Genomic DNA, 22,475 nt, shown 5'->3' on the forward strand with positions numbered 1-22,475 from the left:
GAGAAAAATGGTTTATCTGTTGGAATGGTTTTTCAGTAATTACCCGCTTCTTCACCGGAAATTCAATTAAGTTTTTAAATTAAATACATGGGATTCGGCACGTGTGCGAAGCTTCCCTCACGCGTGTGCTTGTACTAGTGTTATCTTCTCCTACCATGGTTACTTACTTACTCCACTCAAGCTTAACTAGGGTTGACTTCACTAACTAAAGGGTGTAGGATAGGAAAGGGTTGTTGAAAACTTGAATGGAATTCATTAATTAAAATTGACTAAAATAGTAACCAGCCACGAGGATATCCTGCAGTATTAAAAATAAAGGAATTTTGAAAACTTGTGTTTGAAAGTTTGCCTCTTAAGAAGGGAGTTGAATAAAGAAAAAATTATTCTAAGAGGTGTATTTAGTTAATTCTTGGTTAAATTGATACAATCATATATTTAGTACAGGATAGTGGGGTGGAGAATGGTAGTGATAGTGGTAGTTATGGGTGATGGTGGTAGAGATGCTAGTGATGACAACGACGGTGGAGGGGGATAATAATGACAGTGGAGTCGGTAGTGGCAATGACGATAGCAATGACAACAACGGTAGTAATAGTTGTGGCAGGGAGCTGTATAATTTCATATAACTTCAACTCACAATGCTCGATGATGGTTGCTAATAGATAATCATCTTTTCTTGAATATAACTCATTGATAGTGTAAATAATACTCAACACCCGTTATGAAAGGTTAGTGCAGTGTTGTTAAAAAAGTAAAAGTGGTTTTTTCTTTTTTTAAATAATATAGGAGAAACACTTCACGAAAGGTTTAGTACACCCTTAAATAATTAATAAGACTTTTTTAGTTAAGATTAATATAGTTTTCACAACATGAAAATACTCATTATTATGCAGCAAAAAAAAAAGAAAATACTCATTATTGATTTTGGATATAATGTTCTATAAAAAAATTGACAAAACCATTTAAAATCATGTGTATATATATATATATATATTTTTTTTTTTTAATTTTCTAATATTGGGCTCACTTAGTCTCAAATGTGTCATGATAAACATTTTTTGTGTGTTAATCATATATGAACTGCAGGCCCAAATAAAGGCACACCGAAAAATGATTTAAGAAAAAAGGTAAAGGCAGGCAAAAAAGACGAGACATTATAAAGTCTGAAGTATAGTGCATGCTTTGCCAAAGCATTAGCAATTTGATTGCCCTAGTGGTAGAATTAGATTCCACAATAATATTAACTATTCCCACAATGCTTTAATATATGAAGGCCCATAAGATGCCCGGCTCTCAATTTTGCCTTAATTCATAATGGAGCAAGATGCCTAAAGATGAAAATGAGCAAGCACAGTACTCCTTAAATATAGACTCACAAGTGACAAGGGTCTTATAGGTTAACCAAGCTTTGATGCATGAGAATATTGACCTTCAACAATACCACGTGAAAATGAATCACATCTGATACCAAGCAACTAACGGTAACTTAACTACTTTTAGTGGGCGAATTGCATGGCCTCATTAAGCCAATCCAAGGAATCGATCAAGCAAATCAGAATCTGCGGTGTTCATGTGGAGCGATTAGGAATGTTGAAGAGGAAAGAAATAAGAACCAGGTGGTTAGATTTCTTAGGGGTTTGAATGATCAATTTTCTGAGGTTAGGTCTCAGTTGATGTTATTAGATATCCTCCCCAATGTAAATCGTGTGTTTGCTCTTGTTGCTCAACAAGAAAGACAATTTTCTTGTGAAAATGTTTCTGGATCCAAAGCTATGATGGTCTCAAGAGAAGGTACAAGTGAGAATCGAGGTGCTCAAGCTGAGAATAGGTCTACACATTCTGAGAATAGGAATTCTCATCACTCTTCCTCAGGAGGTTGCAGCAGCAACTATGGAGGAAACAAGTGGTCCAACAAGAAGTGTTCTTACTGTGGAAAAATGGGTCATACAGTAGAGGATTGCTACAAGAAACATGGATTCCCACCAGGTTTCAAATTCAAGAATCCTAAGTATGCCAACCGTTCTGCAAATTGTGTCCATAGCAATGAAGAAGACCAAGATTCTCAGGAGGCAGTTTCAGGACAAGAGAGCACAAGGTTTGGCTTCACTGCAGACCAATACCATCACTTGCTAGCCCTTCTTCCACCTCAAGAGCAAAAGGGTTCATCCTCAGGTCATCAGGCTAGTGTAAACTCGTGTGTTCAAGGTCAATCGTCTAAGAATGGTAAAGGCTCTTCACAAGGTGTACTGACTAAGAATGGTAATCCCCTTGACACTTTCTGGATACTTGACACTGGTGCAACAGATCATATTTGCAATACCTTGAGTTACTTTCATTCATATAAGCATGTAGCACCAATTCCTGTCTCTATGCCAAATGGTACAACAGAAACAGCTTTGATCAAAGGGTCTATTCATATTACTCCATCCTTTATTCTCACAAATGTCTTATTCTTGACAAACTTTGATTCCAACTTGATCTCAGTGCATAAGCTAGTAAAGTGTCTTCACTATAAGCTAACATTTGAGGATGATGTTTGCTTAATTCAGGATTCCAATGCTTGGAGGACGATTGGCACAGCTAAAGTAGAGAGAGGAGGGTTATACATCTTCAACAAAGCCTCTGTACATCCATTTCAAGCTACACATTCAGACAGTGTAAATACCAGTGCAAATACTACTGTAAATCCCTTGAAAACTTGTGATTCTGCTTCATTTCCTACCATTGTAAATAGACACAGTTTAGCTTGTGTTTTTCAGTCTAGTGTACAAAATTTGTGGCACTATAGGCTAGGCCATCCTTCTTTTGTCAAAGGTCAATCAATTAATGACCTCTTTCCATATGTACATTGCACAAAAGATACTGTGTGTGATATTTGTCCACTTGCAAAGCAAAAGAAATTGAGTTTTCCCCTTAGTACATCTGTTTCTACTGCTATTTTTCAGCTTATTCATGTGGATATTTGGGGTCTTGTTTCTGTTCACTCTTTACATGGTTATTCTTATTTCCTAACCATAGTTGATGACTACTCTAGATATACATGGGTATACTTACTTAAGTCTAAGGCTGAAGTAAGAAACCTAGTTCAGGAATTTTGTGCTCTAGTAGTTAATCAATATAATACAACAGTGAAAGTTGTTAGGAGTGACAATGGCAAAGAGTTTGCTTTAGATCAGTTTTATGCCACAAAAGGGATAGTTCATCAAACAAGTTGTGTTGAGACACCTCAACAAAACTCCATTGTTGAAAGAAAACATCAGCATATTTTGAATGTGGCTAGGGCTTTGCTATTTCAAGCACATCTCCCTAAAATTTTTTGGGCACATGCCATTATCCATTCAGTCTACTTAATCAATAGACTTCCTAGTCCAGTTTTAGACAACAAATGTCCTTTTCAACTGCTTCATAAAGAGCTACCGGATTTGACCACACTTAGAGTGTTTGGTTCTCTTTGCTTTGCTTCTACTTTGTCAAGTCACAGGACTAAATTTGATCCACAAGCTAAAAGGTGTGTTTTCCTAGGGTTCAAATCAGGAACCAAGGGTTATTTAGTGTATGATCTGAAGTGTAGAGACATCTCTATTTCTAGAAATGTTGTCTTTCATGAAAACATATTCCCATACCAAGCTCACACTGAAACTGAAAACAAAACCGAGCCTTTTGTGTTGCCCCAACCCAATTTCTTGAATGAAGAGTTCTTAGGTCTCATTGACACTGAACCCAATGTTGTTGACCAGTTAGAACCCATTCAACAAATTCCTTCACAGGATAATCCACAAAGGATTTCAACTAGAACCAGAAGACCTCCCTCTAATTTGCAAGACTTTCATTGTACCTACCACTGGATCATTCACTGCTTTGTTACTGTATGTAGATGATGTGTTGTTAGCAGGGAATGACATGACTGAGATAAACTTAGTCAAGGAATCATTACATGCTCAGTTTCGAATAAAAGATATTGGTGAGGCCAAATTCTTCTTAGGCTTAGAAATAGCAAGGTCTCAAGCAGGCATTGTCCTGAATCAGCGCAAATATGCTTTAGAGCTACTCTCAGATTCAGGCCTACTTGGTGGAAAACCAGCTTCAACACCAATGGATCACTCTCAAAAGATTGGTGTTACCTCAGGAACTCCACTTTCAGATGTGGGATCATATTGACGTTTAATTGGAAGACTTCTCTATCTGACCACTACACGTCCAGATATATCATTTGCAGTTAATCAACTGAGTCAGTTTTTGTCTGCACCTACTGATGTTCATGAAGCAGCTGCATATCGAGTTCTCAAGTACATTAAAGGCAACCCTGGCTGTGGTCTTTTTTATCCAGCAGCTTCTTCAACTGTCCTCACAGCCTTTAGTGATTCAGACTGGGCAGGGTGTGTGGATACCCGCAAATCTATTACTGGATATTGCATGTTCTTAGGGTCTTCTTTGATATCTTGGAGATCTAAGAAACAGAATACTGCTTCTCGTTCTTCTTGTGAAGCAGAGTACCGGGCAATGGCAGCAGCAGTGTGTGAAGTTCAATGGTTGAGCTATCTTTTGAAAGATCTTCAAGCTTCACCTACTTCACCTGTATCTCTCTACTGTGATAACCAATCAGCTCTGCATATAGCTCATAATCCAAGCTTCCATGAGAGGACCAAGCACATTGAGCTTGACTGTCACATTGTGCGTGAAAAGCTTCAACAAGGACTGATTCACTTACTCCCAGTAGCTTCCTCTTCTCAGCTTGCAGATATTCTCACTAAACCATTAACACCAGCTCCGTTTCGATCTATTTTCTCCAAACTGGGACTGTGTGACATACACTCTCCAGTTTGAGGGGGACTATTAGATATAGTAAATAGTTAATGTACTTTTACCCAGCTCTCAACCTTAGGTTAGTTAGTATGGTTGTTAGTTGTAGTTAGTTAACCAAGCTAGTTGGTTGAGTTAGTTGCTTTATCTTTGATTGTTCATCTTCTGTATATAAGGAGAACACTTGTACAATTCTAATCATCAATTCAATTCAGTTTTCAGTCAGTTATCAGTTACAACTGATTTCTCTTTCTCCTACCTTCCGCATCAAGAATTTGTTACAAATAATTTCTTATTCGACAATCAGCATCCCTACTTCCCTAGTAGAGAAATTGTGAATAAATGATGAAAGAGTGGATTTGAAGGTTGTTTGGTATGAGAGGAATGTTAGAATTTTATTCTAATTTGGACGTTTGTTTTGTTTTAATAAAATTAAATGAGTTAAATGTTGTATGATATGTTTTTTTTCTAAGAGCTCATTTGTTAATGTAGTCCTTTTGAGTTATTTTAGGAATCACCATGACATCATGTGCATATAAGTTTATTGAGCTGAGTCCAATTAACAAGTATGTGTTAGCTTTTGTGTAGGGCTCAATAGGCCTAATATTCATGACTGATAAACATTAGGTTTTCTATGTTTTGTTAATAGAGAGTATGATCCCCACTTGTCTCTGACGTCATTTAACAACTTCGTGATCCATTGAAAAAGTCAATTTGCAAAAGACGAGAGAAGATCATGTTCTGTACAATTGTGTGCGTGCTTCTACAAATCAGAGAGACTAGTAAAATGTCTTGAAATGTACTCAAATTTATCCTAATTTTGTATGGTATTCTAATTCCTAGTATAGATTTAGTTAATTATAATTTCTACAAGAAATAGAGGTGAATGAGAAGAAAAATAATTAAGGTAGATATTGAAAAATGAAAAAAGAGAAAAATATATATTTTAGTATCTGTAAAATAGATGTAAATAGAATACGGTCCCAAAACAAAGCGTAGTTTTTGGTCCATTACATTAATGAAATATGTGAATTTAGTCATGTAGTGTAGGGGTGCAAAAATGCTATACTACACTTTACTTAAATATATTTGACCTACTTAAAAAATTCAAAATCTGAGTCTGGTATATTATTTTTCATAAGCTTTTTTTAAGGCTTGTGTCTAACCTTTTTGAATATGGTCATTCAGTAATCAAACTATGATAAAAAAAAAGGTGGCTCATGAATAGTCAACTGAGAACTATGATAAATGGAAAAAAATGTTTTCCAAATTAAAGTAAGCATGACATGACATGAATTTTCATTACCGTAATTGAATTTAAATTTTTTATTTCTTGAAGTGAAAATTTATTAAGAACCAAAAATTGAAGTTTTAAAAGTGTAATAATTTTATGAGAAAAAAATTTAAAAATTGTGAAAGTTAAGAAGATATGTGTTTTATTTTTTTTGATACATCGGAACAAAAACTAAACACCTAGAGCATCCTTCAAGAAAAGGGTCTGGAGATCAGGAGCTGGGGAAAGAACCAAAATGGTACCACAAACCAGGCTCTGGTAACTACTCTTCGCTAGCCAATCTGCCACCATATTGATCTCACGCGGCAACCAACTGACAGAAGCATGCCAAAACTCAACTTTAAAAAATCTAAAAACTATATATTTAATTATATAATTTGAAATTCTGAATATATAAATTTAAGAATGTGAATAAAACTTGTAACTAATTTTTTTTATTTTAAAGGTGTTTTAAAAAATTTAAATGATTAAATATGTAAAAATTAATTTTAGGATGTGTAAATATGTTTTTTTTTTGGTCGAAATATGTTTTTATATGCTTTATCAACCTTTGTGTTTTTTTTTCTAAAGATCTATATCGAAAAAGGATCTCTCGGCCCAATTTACCCAAATATAGGATCCCTTGTTTCTGGGCCGTTGGGCCTAGACCCTCTTTGGGTAACCAGGCTTCCTGGAACATTTGACCAAAAACAAAAACACAGGGGTAGGAGTGTAGGACCCATTATTAATACCCTACCCTCAAGTCCAAACCTTCTTCCTTCTTTCTTTCAATTGACATTTCAGTCCTCAGTCTTCTTCTCTTGATAACGGTCTCTCCCTCTCTCTCAAGGTTGTTTCCTCTTCTCTCTTGTAAATTTTATTTTATTTTCTGGTAAATGTTGTTTCCTCTTACTATACTATATGCATCAAGTAGACTGCAACTGGTTCGTTCACACAAGAACATATACATGTATGAGAAAAAAAAAAACGCTGATCATACAATTTAACTGATCAACAAATCTTATGGCTGCATCAAATTAAAACTGCTTTCACTTGTTGATATTAATAATGATTCATTGAGTAATCTATAAATTAATAGAGCTAGTTATAACTTATGACAGAGATTGATTAATGTGTCACAATGATCACGAGTTTCTCTTTAAATTCGTTCTTCTTCAATTTCGTTAATTCTTTTAATATTTTATATTCTGTATTTTTTTTTTGAACAGCTTAATATTTTCTATTCTACTTGTGTTATTTGTGGTGTTTAAGAGGTGTTTGGTGGTTTTATTTGGGGATTTATTTTTTTTGAACTTATTTGGGGATTTAATTTGGATTAGGTTAATTAGTGAATTGGTTAGGTCAGGGTCAACTTAGGATAATTTTAGGTGGAAAATAAAACTTGAAAGAAAAAAGGAAAAAGATCCAACTAAATTTCATTAAACACGTGACAATTTGGTAATTTTATTTGGAATTGATTTTTTTTTAAATTTTAAATAAATAAATCAGTTATTAATTTTATTTTGATTTTTGATATTTTACAAAATTGGAAATAGTGAAAGAACTAATAAAATCCGTTGGTTTAACAGCTCCGACATCCTCATACGTGAACACCATGAAGTGTTTTCCATCTTGTCACAGCCATCGCAGCTGCGCCGCTACCCCGCCATCCACGACCGCTACCCGGCCATCCACGGCGGCTACCCCTCCATCCACAGTGACAGCCTCTCCGCTCCATTCCTCGGCTCTTCCTCAACCTAGTCGGCGCCGTGGCGGTTCACATTGGAGGCCAGCGCTTGCTACTATATTGGAGGATCAGGTTTTCATCCCTGATGACTACCACGACAAAGTAGAAAAAAAAATCGTAAGTCTCTTAATTTTTCAATTATAATAGCTATAGTGATTATTATTATTATTATTATTCCTTTATTGATACTAAACGTTGAGTTTATAATATTTTTCAGGAAAAAGGCGCCATCAGCACTAATCATGTTTTCATCATTCTTCATGTTCTGAGTGTTGTCTTCCTTATACCTGCTGATGATAGGGGAGTTTTCTTTACCTATCTTTTTCAATTTCAATTTTTATGGTTTATTTGCATGTCTTGTGTTGGTTTTTTTGTTGTTGTGTGTTTAATGCTTTGGTTGCATGTTTTGTGTTTCTTTTTTCGAGTTTTGGTCTTATTTTATTTTACTTGTGTTAGTAGTGGAGTCGGTTAAAAAAGAGTGATTAGTAGAGAGTTTTTGCATGCCTATGAAATGAATGTGATAATGTACTAGATGTACTAGTTTTAGTCCTCTTTAGTTTTGGTTATTAGTGAAAATTATTTTTTAAGTGTTGGGTGCTTTGTTAAACATGTTAGTGTGTCTCTTGTTAATGTGGGGCAAGCAGTACTCTTGTGGGGCTGTATCAAATGTGTTGCTTTTATATTTACTTGAGCGATATTCTAGTAGTTGCATTTCATTATTTGCCTTAGTCGAGCACTAAATTCTACTATATAAATTAATAAACGTCTAAACGGTATTTGAATATTCATCAAAGATGTGATAGTTGACACATAATAACTTAATAGAGTGTTCTAATGTAACTCCTCAGCCTTAAACAAATTGAGCTTCATAATAAATATCTGAAGGGCATGCATAAGCCATAAGCTTCACTATGTTGCTTGCCTCACCTTGGTAAGGACGGGCTACTTCTATCAAATGAGTGTGTGTTCGATCCCGCTGCCAAGGTGAGTGCTCAGTCGGTATGGACATGCTACTTCTGTCAGAGGATTGTGTGTTTGTTCCCGCTACCGACTGATTGTCAAAAATAATAAAAACGTCGAAGGGCATGATTGAGGCAGGAGAAATCCCTAACATTAAAAAGTGTTGACCCGTCAATGGTGTTATTTGAATTACTTATAAAAGACGTGACGAAAAAGGGGCTCTACTCCGCTACCAGTGAGGCATGAATACGTCTAAAAAAACTCAACGGTTGAAAAAGTGGGGAGGCAATTACCATCACCACATCCCGGGACCCCATGTAGGATTTGTGTTCCTTCTTTGGCAGTGAAGAAATTCAATGAAAGAAAAGTTGCTTAGGTGTGTAAAGGTTTTCCATTTGTGTGTGTCCCTGAGTTTGTTTTGCTTTTCTTGCTTGAGCACACTCCTAATTTAGCTTTGCACCTAACATTTAATATGAATTTTCTCTCTTTAGCCTTTACTTTGGAGGTTTGTTAATTAGTGCATTTTCTAATTTCATGGATGGGCATGTTGGTGAGGATTTTTTTGTCTTTGTGTTTTTGCCTGCAATTTCATTTATTGTAGAATAAGAACAAATGTCAAAATAAAGGCTAATGTTGGGGTCGTGTGGGTTTAGGGGTGTTAAGTTTTTAATTTATTTTCCTGCTTTTAAGTTTGTTAGTGTGTAGTTTTGGGTTTTGTTTAGCTTCTAAGCATTTCTTTCGTTGTTTTGGCAGGACACCCCACGTCCAGAGGGGTTGGGTCTCAGGATGCTGGTTTGCTAGTATCTCAGCAAATATTGTAATTAATTTGCCATTTTTTTCTCCTCAATACTTATGTACTCATAATGATGATTATAGTGGATTTTTTTACTGGACTAGGTCCTGTGGTTTTTACCTCATTGCACTTGGAGAGGGTTTTCCACGTTAAAAATCTGGTGTCGTTTTATCTTTTATTTATTTATTTTAATAGTTTGTATGTTTTTCATCGCTGGAAGCATATAATTTAATTTTGAATCACATTCTCTTTTGATTCAGCATGTAAACCGTAAATGTGCAGCACATTTGATTCAGCATGTAAAATGTAAATCTGATAGATTTCTACAATTGGGAGAATGGTTTTGAATGAATATACTAATAGTAATTTTATCAAGTGAGAACTGATTTCGAATGTACTTATACTAATAGTATCAAACAAGTTCTTATACTAAGAACAATAGCTTTAAAAGGTTTATTTTCTTGGGTGCTTTGAACCTACTAAATTCCTGGTTATTTTGGCATAAGTGTCAATGCACATGTGATTTCATGTATCTCAAGCCAATAACAAAGAGATAAAATTCGTCACGTCTAATTTAACGTGGATCGGAGAAACATGATTTTGACACATTGAATTTAACCTAACCTGGATCCACATTTTGTTCTAAGTAGCCGAGCAAACCTGTGATTTATGATGTTCATGATCATGACCTAACTCATCAATGTTCGTGATCATGACCTTACTCATCAATTTTCAATTATTATTCAATTAGAATTCAAGTTAAATTATACCAAGATCACCTATTAATCTAATGGACTGAATGCAAACTCTTTAATGCCATGAAACACGCAATTTTGTTCACACGAATCCAAGGTCAACTTAAAATATCCAAATCAGAAAGGAAAACCCCCTTGGGTGAACATTTCATTATCCAACATATGTGAAACTGAAATATATAACTTGTAAGAGCTGTTACAGCAGCAACTTGCCCCCATTTTGAAGAGTCATCTCACAACTTTGATAAAGAATAGTCCAAAGCATCCACAAGAAAATCTGCACAGAAGGGGAACAGTCAGTTAAGCAGTATTTTGCTAGGAGAAGGCATCAAGAAAGAATGTCGAACTCGCAAATCTCAGTTAAGACCATGTCTTAGTTTATTTTTTCTTAGAATCAATTCAAAAGCGGCTTACAGATGCTTCTCTCCAGAATTGTTTTGGTTTTAGAATAAAAAATAGAAGAATTTCCAAACATGCACTAAGAGAGTGAGGAAATAATTATACCTGCATCATCTTTGGTGAAACACATTGGTGGCTTAATCCTGAAAACATTTCCATGCATTCCTCCTTTCCCAACCAGGACACCGAGCTCTTCAATTCATATGCAAGTAAATGGTTGTTAGACTATTAATTTGAAAAAAATTTAGAAAAAGAAGGCTTCATATGAATGTTGAAATGATTCTTGTCTCACCTCTAAGTTTTTCATGCAAAACATTAGTTTCAGCCTTTGCAGGAGTCTTCTCCTTTTGATCAGTTACAAACTCTACCCCGACCATCAAGCCTCTTCCTCTCACATCACCAATGACTGCCACATTATATAATAACCATGAGCATAGTCAACACAATTGCAGCAATATGAGAAACAGTCTTGTGTATAATAAACATATGACACAGCTCCATACTGAGGGTTGGTTTGGGTAAACAGTTTAATTAAGTGCTTATGGCAATAAGGGTCAGCTTATGAAAATTAACTCAAAACAGCTTATTCAAACACTTGCATAAGCGTTTATGCTATAATGTATTTCCAAACAAGGTCTGGTGCTAAAAGATCAGTACTCAATTCAAAGTTTATGCCTCTACTATGGGATGCAGGTAGATAGCTATAAAGTGCAAACGTGCCATCAAAAAGTATGTCACAAAAGCAAAAAACAAACTTTTTCTAGGATGTTAGATTCGAGATAGACATACTATCATATCTTTGCTGAAGTGATCTCAAACGCTCGAGCATGTGAGAACCAACATCAGCGCAATGAGCCTGGCACTTCTCCTTATCAAGAACCCTCAGCACTGCGAGCCCTCCGGCAGAACATACAGGATTCCCACCAAATGTGTTCAACTGAACCTTCTGGGCCATCACACTTGCTATTTCTGGAGTTGTAACTACAGCTCCCATCGGCAAACCATTGCCAATACCCTAAAACAGATTAACATGAGATACCATGTAATAACAACAGAAGATATTTAAGTTAATATATTCTAATGTATGATTAGGGTGTCCAGGACTCGGTATATGGCACAAACCTTTGCCATTGTAACTATATCAGGAATGACACCCTGTGTCTCAAATCCCCAATAATGGCTTCCTGTGCGGCCAAACGCAGTTTGTACTTCATCTGCAATGGTGACACCACCAGCCTTGTGTACAATATCATAAACAAGTTTCAAGTACCCAGGTGCCAGTTCCACTGCTCCTCCAACTCCCTAATAAGCCATGAGAGGAGAGTAAATAAAAGGGCCAATCTTAATTCCACTTCAAATATTAAACATGATAGATTATAGTTATACATACCTGAATTGTTTCAGCTATAAATCCAGCAACTTTTCCTGAAGTTCCATAATCAATATGATCTTGGACCTCTCTGGCATAACTATTAGCATCTGCACCAAAGACTCCACGGTATGGATCTGGATTAATAACATGTTGAATTTCTCCCTGAAAGGTTTAAACCATTGTTAAGAATAATTATATTGCAACATCTCTAATAGAACAATGAATGGCCACATTCACAACAACAAAATATTACAACGAGACTAGCTTGGAGTCAAATATATCTTATTGTTGGTTTCTTATGCAACAATAAACTGAAAAATGAAAAGCAAGTGATGACAGAATTTTTGAAACAGATTTGAAGTTTTCCCATTTAAGTTTCTAATACATGTGATCATCTTGCTGAATCCTATAACCCAAAAAAAAGAAGCTAAAATGAGAAAAATAAATTCATCAATTTTGTTTATGTTTAAAAGCACCCAGTAAATAATTACAAAAGCTGCAACCACCAACTAGTTATTGAGGCAAAAAGGGGAGTCTTAGGTTCCTCTGCCACAGATGTATACTCTATTTCCAAATTCTCATTGAAATTTAATAGTGGCCAACTGACATATTGAAATATTGTGATCAAAGGCATAGATAGACAAACCTCTGGTATTGGGTATTTCCATGTGTTCAAAGCAGTCAGGCCAATGGTACCTGAACTCCCACCATGATATGCATTCCTTAAAGAAATCATACCAAGATTACCAGTATATAATCGAGCCATAAGCATTGCTAACTCATTTGCTTCTGAACCAGAATTTACAAAGTAAACAACCTGCAATTAAAAATTGTGCATTTGACGATTATGTTCTACATTGAAAGATAACTGGACATTGCATGTCTCCAATGAATGCATGACATGAAGCATGAAACAAGGTAATGTTAAACTATAAGACATTTCAAGGAGAAGCATTCGTCAGGGTTTCAAATTCAGTCTGCAACAGCATCACAACCGCAATTGCGGCCGGATCACCCTGCATTTGTTCACAATTCTACAACACAGCGGCGACAGCAACCACAATTTAAAACCCTGGCAATACTATTAAATTGTAATGTAGACCCCTCCATCCTCATACTATTTTTCTAAAACAAATTCCAGGAACACTATCTAGACACAAGGGATTAACAGAAAACTGACCTTAAGGTTTCCAGGCATTTTAGATGCCAATTCTTCAGCAAAATCACCAATAGCATGGTTCAGGTAAATGGTTGTAGTATGCTGCAAAAGTTTACTCTGCTCTATGATAGCATTCACAACTTCAGGATGGCAATGTCCACATGAAACAGTAACTATCCCAGCAAAAGCATCAAGGTAACGCCTCCCAGTATCATCATAAAGAAATTGCATCTTCCCCTCCACAAGATTCAGCTATTACACATGAAAAAGTAATTAAAATCTGAATCAGACATTCATAAATTCATAAAAAATAACAAAAACAACAACATTGGCAAAAATCTTTGCCTGATCAGAAAAACATAAACTTTCACACTTTTTCAAATACCCAATACATGAAAATAATCAGAAACATCAAAATAAACAAAAGGGGGTGAAGAAAAAAATCGAGCGTCACTCACAGGCTTCTGATAATAGTAGAACAGGGAGGGACCGAGAAACTTTTGCCGCTTGGCGAGGACTTCATCGACGAGTGGCCCATTATACGGACGCGGTTGGTAGTCAAACGGCGGCAGCTGCGGCGGCGCCGGAGCGGGGTTTCCGGCGGTGGCGGCGGAGGAGGAAAAGCTGCTGCATGCACGGAAATGGGAGTGAGTAACCTTGGAGGTTGCGAATGAGATGGTTCTCTTGAGCATCATCGCAGCCATGAGTGAGTGATTGATTGGGTTCTGATTTCTGAAGTGAAGAGGGAGATTGGGTTTATTATATAGGGAAGGTGGCACGTGAAGCAAGCAAGAAACGTTTGATTTGTTTGATGATGTTTTTCCATGTTTGCTGGCACCATTTAATGTTGAAATGAAAATGGAAATGCTGATATTAATTTGTTTTTTCTTTATTAGAAATGGGATTGTTGATGAGTTTCTTGACAAGGATCGGAATCAGAGGATGAAGATGATGACTTTTTGGACCACTTGAGATTATCCATCAAGCCATTTTAATGTGGCATTTATGATTTATATATGGTATTAGTAGTTAATAAGATATTATCAATCAATGCATTTTGAGTTTCAAAAAAACAAATCAATGCATTTTAATGTTATTTATGATTTATATGGTATTAATAACTAATGCATTTAATAGTTGTTTAATGCATTTCATTGGTGCATAAGAGCATCTACATCCATCATACTCACTAAAATATCTACACATCATTTTTTCAATTTCCCATAATGCCACATCATCTACCCTATTTTACTAACTTTTTTACTCCAACCCAACAACTCTTAAAAGTTTCTATAGTGGATCTCACCATCAACATCACATTTGTATATTTTATTATTTATCTCCATTTTAATTAATTGTAAGTGCTTGTAATAAATACAAGCTCACCTTTCAAGTCTAGTGATGAGTATCTATTCCCACATACTCATCTTTGCCATGTTGGAATTGAATATGTACTCCAATGGTAATAGATACTCATATGAGTATGTATTTAACATTAGATACTACCATTGGAGATGCTCTAAAACTGAATGGAAGAGGACAAGGCGGAATCAAAGGAGAACAAGAGAGATGACTAAGTGAGTAAGTGGTCATCAATGCATTCATTTTCAAATAAGAAGGCTTATAAAAAAAAAGTCTTATGAATAATAGGTGTCGATCGATCGTAGTTGTTAAAAGTGACTGTTTGGATTCTTAGGACTCGTTTGGTGGTCAAAATAAGATAAGAGCATGATATGATAAACGATTGGATAAGGACATGATGAACCCGTTTGGTGGACAAGATAAGCATATATGATAGGATAACAAATTCATATCCTGCAGTAATACGTTGTTTGTTGCGTCAGCATGATAGGATAACACTATCATGTCTTTTATCATATCATGTCTATCATGTGTATACGTTATCCTGAAGGGAGAGTTATGATAGAAATTATCATGACATGATAAGATATCAGTTTATTAATATTAAGAATTTTTTATTTCAAAGGAAAATTTGATACATTTTCATTGTTTCTATCATCCTATCAATATCATGTCCACCTCAAATGAAGATAGGATAAGAGTCTATCCTACTCTTATCATATCTTGTTCTTATCAAATCATTTATCCTATCCTGACCACAAAATGAGCTCGATATAATAAGAGCATGATAAGATAAATGATTGGATAAAGACACAATATGATAAGAGCATGATAGACTCTTATCATATCCTGCATTTGAGGTGGACATGATATTGATAGGATATGATAGAAACAATGAAAAATGTATCAAATTTTCCTTTGAAATAAAAAATTCATAATACTCATAAACTGATATTCTATTCTGTCAGGATAATTTCTATCATAACTCTCCCTCAGTGTAACTTTTACATATGATAGACATGATAGGATAAGGGACAAGATAGTGTTATCTTATACTGCAGGCGCAACAAACGACATATTACAGCAGGATATGATTACTTCTATCATATCCTGTCCACCAAACAGACTCTTATGGCTAAAAAAATCGATTCTTAGGAGACGCATTTTTAAGAGATTTTTGCAGGTCAAATAAGATTGAGTTAAGAGCACCCATGCTTAAAATGAAAAAAGTAATGGTGTTGTATGGTGTATGTGGTATAGATATTTGGAAGACATAATGAGTTGTGTTGTAATGTTTAGTTGTTGTCTGTATGCTAATTATGCAATTGCTAACGCTACCTCCATGATTGCAGAAAAGTTATTATTTTAGTTTTCCTCTTCATTTAAAAATGATGGTTGTTATTCAAGAATCAAGACATTTTGTTCTTTTTAATTCATACACTCAATTGATAATAATTTCATATTAATTAATAAATTTTATTCCACCTATCATCTCATAGTTTAACACTTTAACCAATCATATTTTCTTTTATTAATCCGTTAAATAATGCAAAGAATAAATGACATGTTTCTTTTTAAAGATGACATGTTTCTTTTTAAAGAATATTGAAGCAAATACATTAGCGTTCACAAAAAAACACAACCTTTGAAGAAACGTCTTCCTCTCAAACTAAATTGACGTAAGAGAAAGCATTCTTAGTGAGGAAGGAAATAAGTCACATCATTGCCACCTCTAAGATGAATGAAAGAGCAACATAATCAAAACTAAAAATAAAAGAGGGACAATCTGAAACAACTGCTAAATAGGAGCCTCCCCATATAAAAAAGTTTCTCTTCAAAATTAATTTAAATTTAGAAAAACATACATTTAAGTGGTTTAATTTTCTTCCATTGTAGATTATTCTTCAATCGGTGGAAATAACTGTTCTTTCTGTTCTAAAATGCACTTTTTAATTTAGGTGGCCATTGCCCTATATATTGAATTCTTAACAATTCTTTCAAGTTGGCTCAATCAGTGTAGCATTACTACAAATATGACAAGTGCAGAGTGCTAACACAACAGAAATTTTCAACACATTGTTTTATCAATCCATTGCTTTCATCACTGTCCAGGAAACACAGTAATCCTTAGAGCCTTGATTTTCAAATTGCATCAGTATGATCATTGTACATGAACTATCAATAACATTTGTAAAAAAGAAATTCACATATAGTATTAAATTTATAATACATCATAGAAGAAGCATAGTTTTGGCTGCCATTGTCATCTACTGCACCATCACCAGCAAAAGAAAGCATTTGCCATTTCAGACATGAATTAGTTGAATACAATATATACAACATGTGAAGCCTTGACAACAGGACTTTATGTGCTATGTCTACATTTCTGTCGATAAAAATAAAAACATCACCAAAATGGGTTAAGTGCTACATTTGCCACTGGCAAACTTGTTAAGGACAGAAAATGAAAAAGCATATTAAGATGAACAGACAGAACTTAAGAAAACCAAAGACAGACAGGGTGTGTTACACATGAATCAAACTGCATTCTGCTGTTCTTATAAATTTCTTTACCATATCATGAATAAAGCAAAGCAGATGAAGTCTCTTTCTGAAAGTGGAAAACAAAAAGGAAAGATATCATCTTCTGAAAAGCACATAATTGTGAATAATGGAGATATGGCAGTGAGCCAATTGAACTCAATACAGATTAAGATTAAGGAAATTGTTGTAAGTGACAAAAGGAAGGCTGTAAAAATCACAAAATTTTCTTGCTTAAGCTACTGTTTGGTTCAAAGGAGGGGAGGGGAGGGGAGGGGAAGGGAGGGGAGGAATTTTAATACTTATTACGTTTGGTTCATAGGAGGAGAGGGGAGGGAAAATACCTTATTTTTATTTAGTCCATGAGGGGAGAGAAGAGATTTTATAATTAAAACTACTTTTATACTCTTTTATATATTTACTTAAATTTAACAACACAATATAACATCCTTCTTCATCAACAATTATTCTGCATAATTTTAAGCCTTCACCCCAACATCACAAATCAGAATTTTTGAGACCTTGCACAGTGATAAAAAAGAGAAGGCAAATGCACAAGTTTGGTATCTAGTGTATTAATCATCAAGTTTTGTACTAATTGTGTAAAAAACGTGATTCTCAATTTATGCATAGGAGAAAGGGCTGAACCTCTTCTTATTACGATATTGAGAAACACGATTAAGGAGAAAAGGGAGTAACACATCGCAATTTTGAAATAACACAATAAGTAACAGCGACTAACATGCAACAAACACAATCAAAAGCTTTAGAGTAAGAATAACATGTTTCAGTTTGGCTCCAGTATTTAGAGTAATATATTCCCGACTTTGCAGACAGGGCTGTTCACATGACAAAACTGCTATTCTGGGCAACAAGACGATAGGAGGGGGCCGGCGCCGCTGAGAAGGAGGCGGTGGCGGCGGAGAGAGAGACCGGAGAGGGGGGCTAGCGGTTGGTATGAAGAAGGAAGAAAATAAAAGACATGAAATAAAGAAAGGAAACCCTAGGATAAAAAATTGAAATTTTTAGATTGGTGTAGGGTTATTTTTGTCTGAAATTTATTTCCCCTCCTAATTCCCCCACTTTTGGGGGGAACAAAAAATTGAGGTTGGAGGGATTTTGCTCCCCTCCATTTCCCTCCCCCTCCCTCCTAAAGTTTGAACCAAACAAAATTAGATTTTTAAAATCCTTCCCCTCCCCTCCCCTCCCCTCCGTTCTCTTCCAACCAAACAATGCGTATTAAAACAATATTTAAAACAATATTAGTTTGATACAAATGATATTATACATATTAGAATCTAGCAAGCATAACATGGTGATGAAACATTAAACCATGATGGAAAATAAGCACACATCATTCTCTTTTCTAGTTTCTTTTGTCCTAAGAATCTATACTTTGAGCCCCAGCACTAAGCATAATTTTTCAGTACTTGTCATGTACATGAACAAACGAACTGCATCCAACAAGAATTATTCAATTTCAATGAAACAACATTATCATAGTATTGAGGAAAAGTTGAAAAAAAGTGAAATGCATGGAGACCAAGTGAAAATGTGAACTCAGAAAAACCAGCACGACGTAAAATAGAAATGAGGGAGAAGTGACTGCAACATACCACTGAACGGAGCTGCTCGTATGCCAGTCATAGGTGAGCCAAAAAAAATTCCTGAATTGCCAACTATGTTTCTAGCTGAGTTTCCCAAAAAAATTGGGGCTTTTTGAATGAGTTGCAGAATTAGCAGATCGTGAATTTGCTGGTGAAGATCCAATAGCACCCAAAGCATCCAAGAAGAACCTCTTATTAGGAATGATACCATCTTTATCCATATGCTTCAGCAATTTATCTAGAAGTTCCTTAGAGTTGGCCTTAGTGTATGCCTTATAAAGAAGTTTATATGTTGATGCATCTGGCAAAACTTTTATACTTCTTGCTCTCTGAAACAGGGAATCTGCTTCCTGTGGTAAATTATTTATGCAGTAAACATCAAGCATAGCATTTAGGGTTGAAACTTTGATCTGAACCTTCGATTCAACCAGCCCATCAAACAATTCTTTCGCCTTGGAGACACAATCGCAGAAGCCATACATATAGATGAGACTCTCATGTGTGACAAAGCTCGGCGCGTAACCCATTTCAGTCATCTGTTTGAAGACATTTTCTGCTTTATCCTTAAGCCGCGCCTTCCCATAGTTCAAAACCATTGAATTAAATGTAGGCAGTGACGGTTTCTCCTTGGAGCGCAGTAAACTCTTAAACACTTGCTCCATCTTATCAAATTGCTGCTTCTTCCCATATGAATCAATCAGCAAGTTAAAGGTAATCAAGTCAGGCTTACACTGATTGCTCTTCATCCGAGTAAGCATCGCTTCCATTTCGCGGATCATCCCTCTTTTCCCATATGCGTCCATCACACCATTATAGGTGTAAATATCCGGCGAAACGATGCTCTCATCAAGATCTTTAAACAGAGAGTTCACCTGCTCCACCTTCCCAGCTTGAGCAAAAGCTCTCAAAATAATATTGTATGTGACAATGTTGGGCTTACACCGCTCCATTCCTTTCATCTTCTCAAAGTAACCAAGAGCTTTGGCCAAAGCCTTAGTTTTGTCCCGAGAATGAAGGTGGGCTGAGATGAGTGAATTGTAAACAGAAGTATCCGGGCGACAGCCAGTGTTACGCATCTCCGAAAAAAGCCACATAGCCAGCCTGGTTTGTCCTTTCTTCCCCATAACTGATATGAGTTTTGAGTAAACCCCATTATCAGCCATATACCACCGTTGTTTCTGCATCCATCTGAATACCTGAATGCCAAATATCATTACTCATAAGTGACTCAAATTTAACCATTGACATTATCCTTCATGCTCCCTTATCTGAATGCATGCTAACTTCTAAGATCTAACATAATTTGATACTATTTTTTTTTTAAAAAAAGGAACTTGTTGAGTAAGAAATTATGGGAGTACTAAGATTCATACAATAATATCAGTAAATGTAACAAAAAGTACGACAACAACAACTATTAAGTGCATGTCTAAATACATGGTGGAAAATCACCGTGAAGTCAAAATCACTGTAGACAACCACAAAAAAGTTGCTTCTTTTCATGCACTAAGTATCTGTGGGTTGGTGCATTGTGGAAAATCACGGTGAAACTAATATCACCGTAGATGAAACTAATATCACTGTAGACGGCCACAAAAGCTAAGGGAAGTTACTCTTGTTCACCATGATTTTCCACATTGTATCCAAACATGCACCAAGTCTCTATTAGTTGGTGCAAGTTAAACATGCTTCCATCTCAATCCATAAGAAGAGTTTTAATGGGTATCCAAACACAGCCTAAAGTGAATCAAACAAGCCTATCACAACCTACTAAAAACACAATTAAATCAAAACAACAAAATTGATAAAAAAAAATTACTCTTTCCAGACACCCATTTTCCTAAAACATAAGAAATTCAATGAAATTAACAAAATTGGGGAAGTTACATATTATAGAGAGTTCACTGACCTCAAGGCATGGAAGCCACTTATCATGCTTGCCGAGTTCTTCAAAGAGCAAGAAGCAATGCTCGGTTCTGACAAGCCTCACGTACTTGTTCAGCGTCCTCTCAAGAGGCTCTTTGTCGCTTATCTTCCTCGTGAGCAAACGAACCAGCTCTCTGGTTTCCGAGTCATCATCGTTCGTCTTCTTCCTCTTCGGACGGGTCGGAATCGACCCGAACGAAATTCGGGTCGGTGGGGCCGAGCGTGGAGCGTTGCTACCGCACCTTGCAAATGAATACGAAGAAGAAGAAGAAGAGGAGCAAGAAAGAGTAGACATGGCAGAAACACAGAGAAGTTGCAGACAGTGAGAAGAGTATATCTCCACTGGTTTTTTTTTTTTGTCTACGAGTAGGGATGGCAACGGGGCGGGTATCCGAACCCGCAACACTACCCGCGGGTAGTCGACCCGTATCCGTACCCGTTAAGCGTCAAACGGGTACCCGTTTACGGGCCTTAAACGGGTTTGAATACCCGCGGGTACCCGTTTACAATTTTTTATTTTCCTAAATTACTTCAAATTAACTTTTTTTTGTTGGAAATTTAAATTGATTTCAGATCTTAAATAACACCCATATAATTGAACATTAATTGAGCGGATGAAGCAAATAAATATGAATTAATTTCAATTAGTTTGAAATATCAAGTTCATTAAAACAATCCAAGATTATAAATATTCTTCTCAAATCGAAACTTAATTACCACCATTATACACCAAACTTTGCTTATATTTTACTAAAAAATAATTATAGAATATTGACTTTGAATGGAGAAGAATTAAACCCTAAAATTTTAATTTGGCCTTAAGTAAATAGTAAGGGCATTTATGTAATTTTACTCTAACGGGTACCCACGGGTAGGGTACGCGGATATCCGCCCCGCCCCGTTTTCGGACGGATATTTAAAATATCCGTTTTTCAAACCCATGGGTACCCGAACCCGCGGGTTATTATACCCGTGACGGATTTTTATCCGCGGGTACCCGCGGGTTCGGGTTTTTTTTTGCCCCATTGTCATCCCTATCTACGAGTATCGATTTTTTTAACAAACTATGATGTTGGGCTGGGCTGGGCTGGCCCAAAGTAACAATTTTCACTAATATTTTTTTCACCACGGATTTCCACCTCTACATAAAAAAAAAAAAAATAGGTGATGCAAAAATGTAATGTGATGTGATGAGATGAGAAAAGAAGAGAAAGATAATTAAAAAAAATAAAGCACATGGACTTCGAGTGAAAAAGAATGTGAGTGTGAAAGTATCAAAGATAAATAACTTTACATGTAAACAACAGGTCACTCATCACGGCTACAAGATATACACACTATATGTCTACTAAATCTTTGAGTGACTTAAACTCCTGAGTGTACAAACTCTCTTTTGCCACGAGAACTTGAAGTTCAACCTACCAAGGTTACCTAGAGACAAGTTGGTCTAACTGAGCTTGATAGAAGAATGTGGGTAAATGTTATAGTGTTGAAGAAGACGTGGGGAAAGAAGAACGTGGGTAACCGCAAGGATCACGAGAGCTCTGGTGCTGGCAATAGCACGTTCATGTTCTAGAACAACCACCATGCAGTTGCAAGGAAAACTTATAAATAGGAGAATCAGAAACCGGAGAAGAGGTTCGCAAGCTTAGATTCAAAAAATCACAAGTGCTCTGAAATGTCCAAGTCACGAGACTAAGAGAACAATATTTGAGTTCTACTGAGTATGTGTTTGTTTGAACCTCTCGCGTTTTTGTGAACAATGCAATGTACTTTCTTAT

At 35.9% G+C, this 22,475-nt stretch overlaps 3 protein-coding genes across 4 annotated transcripts; 1 reads left to right on the plus strand and 2 right to left on the minus strand.

Moving 5' to 3' along the window:
• Positions 1-1,401: 1,401 nt before the first annotated feature.
• LOC130714651 (uncharacterized) lies at positions 1,402-2,926 on the plus strand. The gene is made up of 2 exons (XM_057564572.1): positions 1,402-2,259; positions 2,550-2,926. Exons 1-2 carry the CDS (start codon positions 1,674-1,676, stop codon positions 2,582-2,584), a joined length of 621 nt encoding a protein of 206 aa, XP_057420555.1. The 5' UTR covers positions 1,402-1,673; the 3' UTR covers positions 2,585-2,926.
• Positions 2,927-10,369: 7,443 nt separating this feature from the next.
• Positions 10,370-14,219, minus strand: LOC130714364 (alanine--glyoxylate aminotransferase 2 homolog 1, mitochondrial). The gene is made up of 9 exons (XM_057564260.1): positions 13,717-14,219; positions 13,280-13,510; positions 12,746-12,916; positions 12,118-12,261; positions 11,850-12,029; positions 11,517-11,742; positions 11,020-11,133; positions 10,833-10,919; positions 10,370-10,605 (listed from the first exon to the last, which is right to left on the minus strand). Exons 1-9 carry the CDS (start codon positions 13,960-13,962, stop codon positions 10,562-10,564), a joined length of 1,443 nt encoding a protein of 480 aa, XP_057420243.1. The 5' UTR covers positions 13,963-14,219; the 3' UTR covers positions 10,370-10,561.
• Positions 14,220-16,668: 2,449 nt separating this feature from the next.
• On the minus strand, positions 16,669-21,035 carry LOC130714720 (pentatricopeptide repeat-containing protein At4g39620, chloroplastic). Of its 2 annotated transcripts, none has more exons than XM_057564654.1 (3): positions 20,678-21,035; positions 18,778-19,964; positions 16,669-17,006 (listed from the first exon to the last, which is right to left on the minus strand). In XM_057564654.1, exons 1-2 carry the CDS (start codon positions 20,987-20,989, stop codon positions 18,849-18,851), a joined length of 1,428 nt encoding a protein of 475 aa, XP_057420637.1. In that variant the 5' UTR covers positions 20,990-21,035; the 3' UTR covers positions 16,669-17,006; positions 18,778-18,848. The 2 variants fall into 2 exon arrangements, with proteins under 2 accessions (XP_057420637.1, XP_057420638.1); XM_057564655.1 differs by lacking the exon at positions 16,669-17,006 and adding an exon at positions 17,013-17,231.
• Between the last annotated feature and the right edge of the window lie 1,440 nt (positions 21,036-22,475).

The sequence above is a fragment of the Lotus japonicus genome, chromosome 4 (genome assembly GCF_012489685.1).
Source record: "Lotus japonicus ecotype B-129 chromosome 4, LjGifu_v1.2".
In the NCBI taxonomy this organism is placed as follows: domain Eukaryota; kingdom Viridiplantae; phylum Streptophyta; class Magnoliopsida; order Fabales; family Fabaceae; genus Lotus; species Lotus japonicus.

Bases quoted from the DNA above. Each gene is read 5' to 3' on its own strand.
- LOC130714364 (XM_057564260.1), bottom strand. From the start codon at position 13,962: ATGGCTGCGATGATGCTCAAGAGAACCATCTCATTCGCAACCTCCAAG. The intron at 12,262-12,745 runs GTTTGTCTATCT...TAAACCTTTCAG, and splicing joins GGAAATACCCAATACCAGAG to GGAGAAATTCAACATGTTAT. The intron at 11,743-11,849 runs GTTTGTGCCATA...AATCTGTTTTAG, and splicing joins ATATAGTTACAATGGCAAAG to GGTATTGGCAATGGTTTGCC.
- LOC130714720 (XM_057564654.1), bottom strand. From the start codon at position 20,989: ATGTCTACTCTTTCTTGCTCCTCTTCTTCTTCTTCTTCGTATTCATTT. The intron at 19,965-20,677 runs GTCAGTGAACTC...TTTGGCATTCAG, and splicing joins AGTGGCTTCCATGCCTTGAG to GTATTCAGATGGATGCAGAA.
- LOC130714651 (XM_057564572.1), top strand. From the start codon at position 1,674: ATGTTATTAGATATCCTCCCCAATGTAAATCGTGTGTTTGCTCTTGTT. The intron at 2,260-2,549 runs GTAATCCCCTTG...TGCTTAATTCAG, and splicing joins AGGTGTACTGACTAAGAATG to GATTCCAATGCTTGGAGGAC.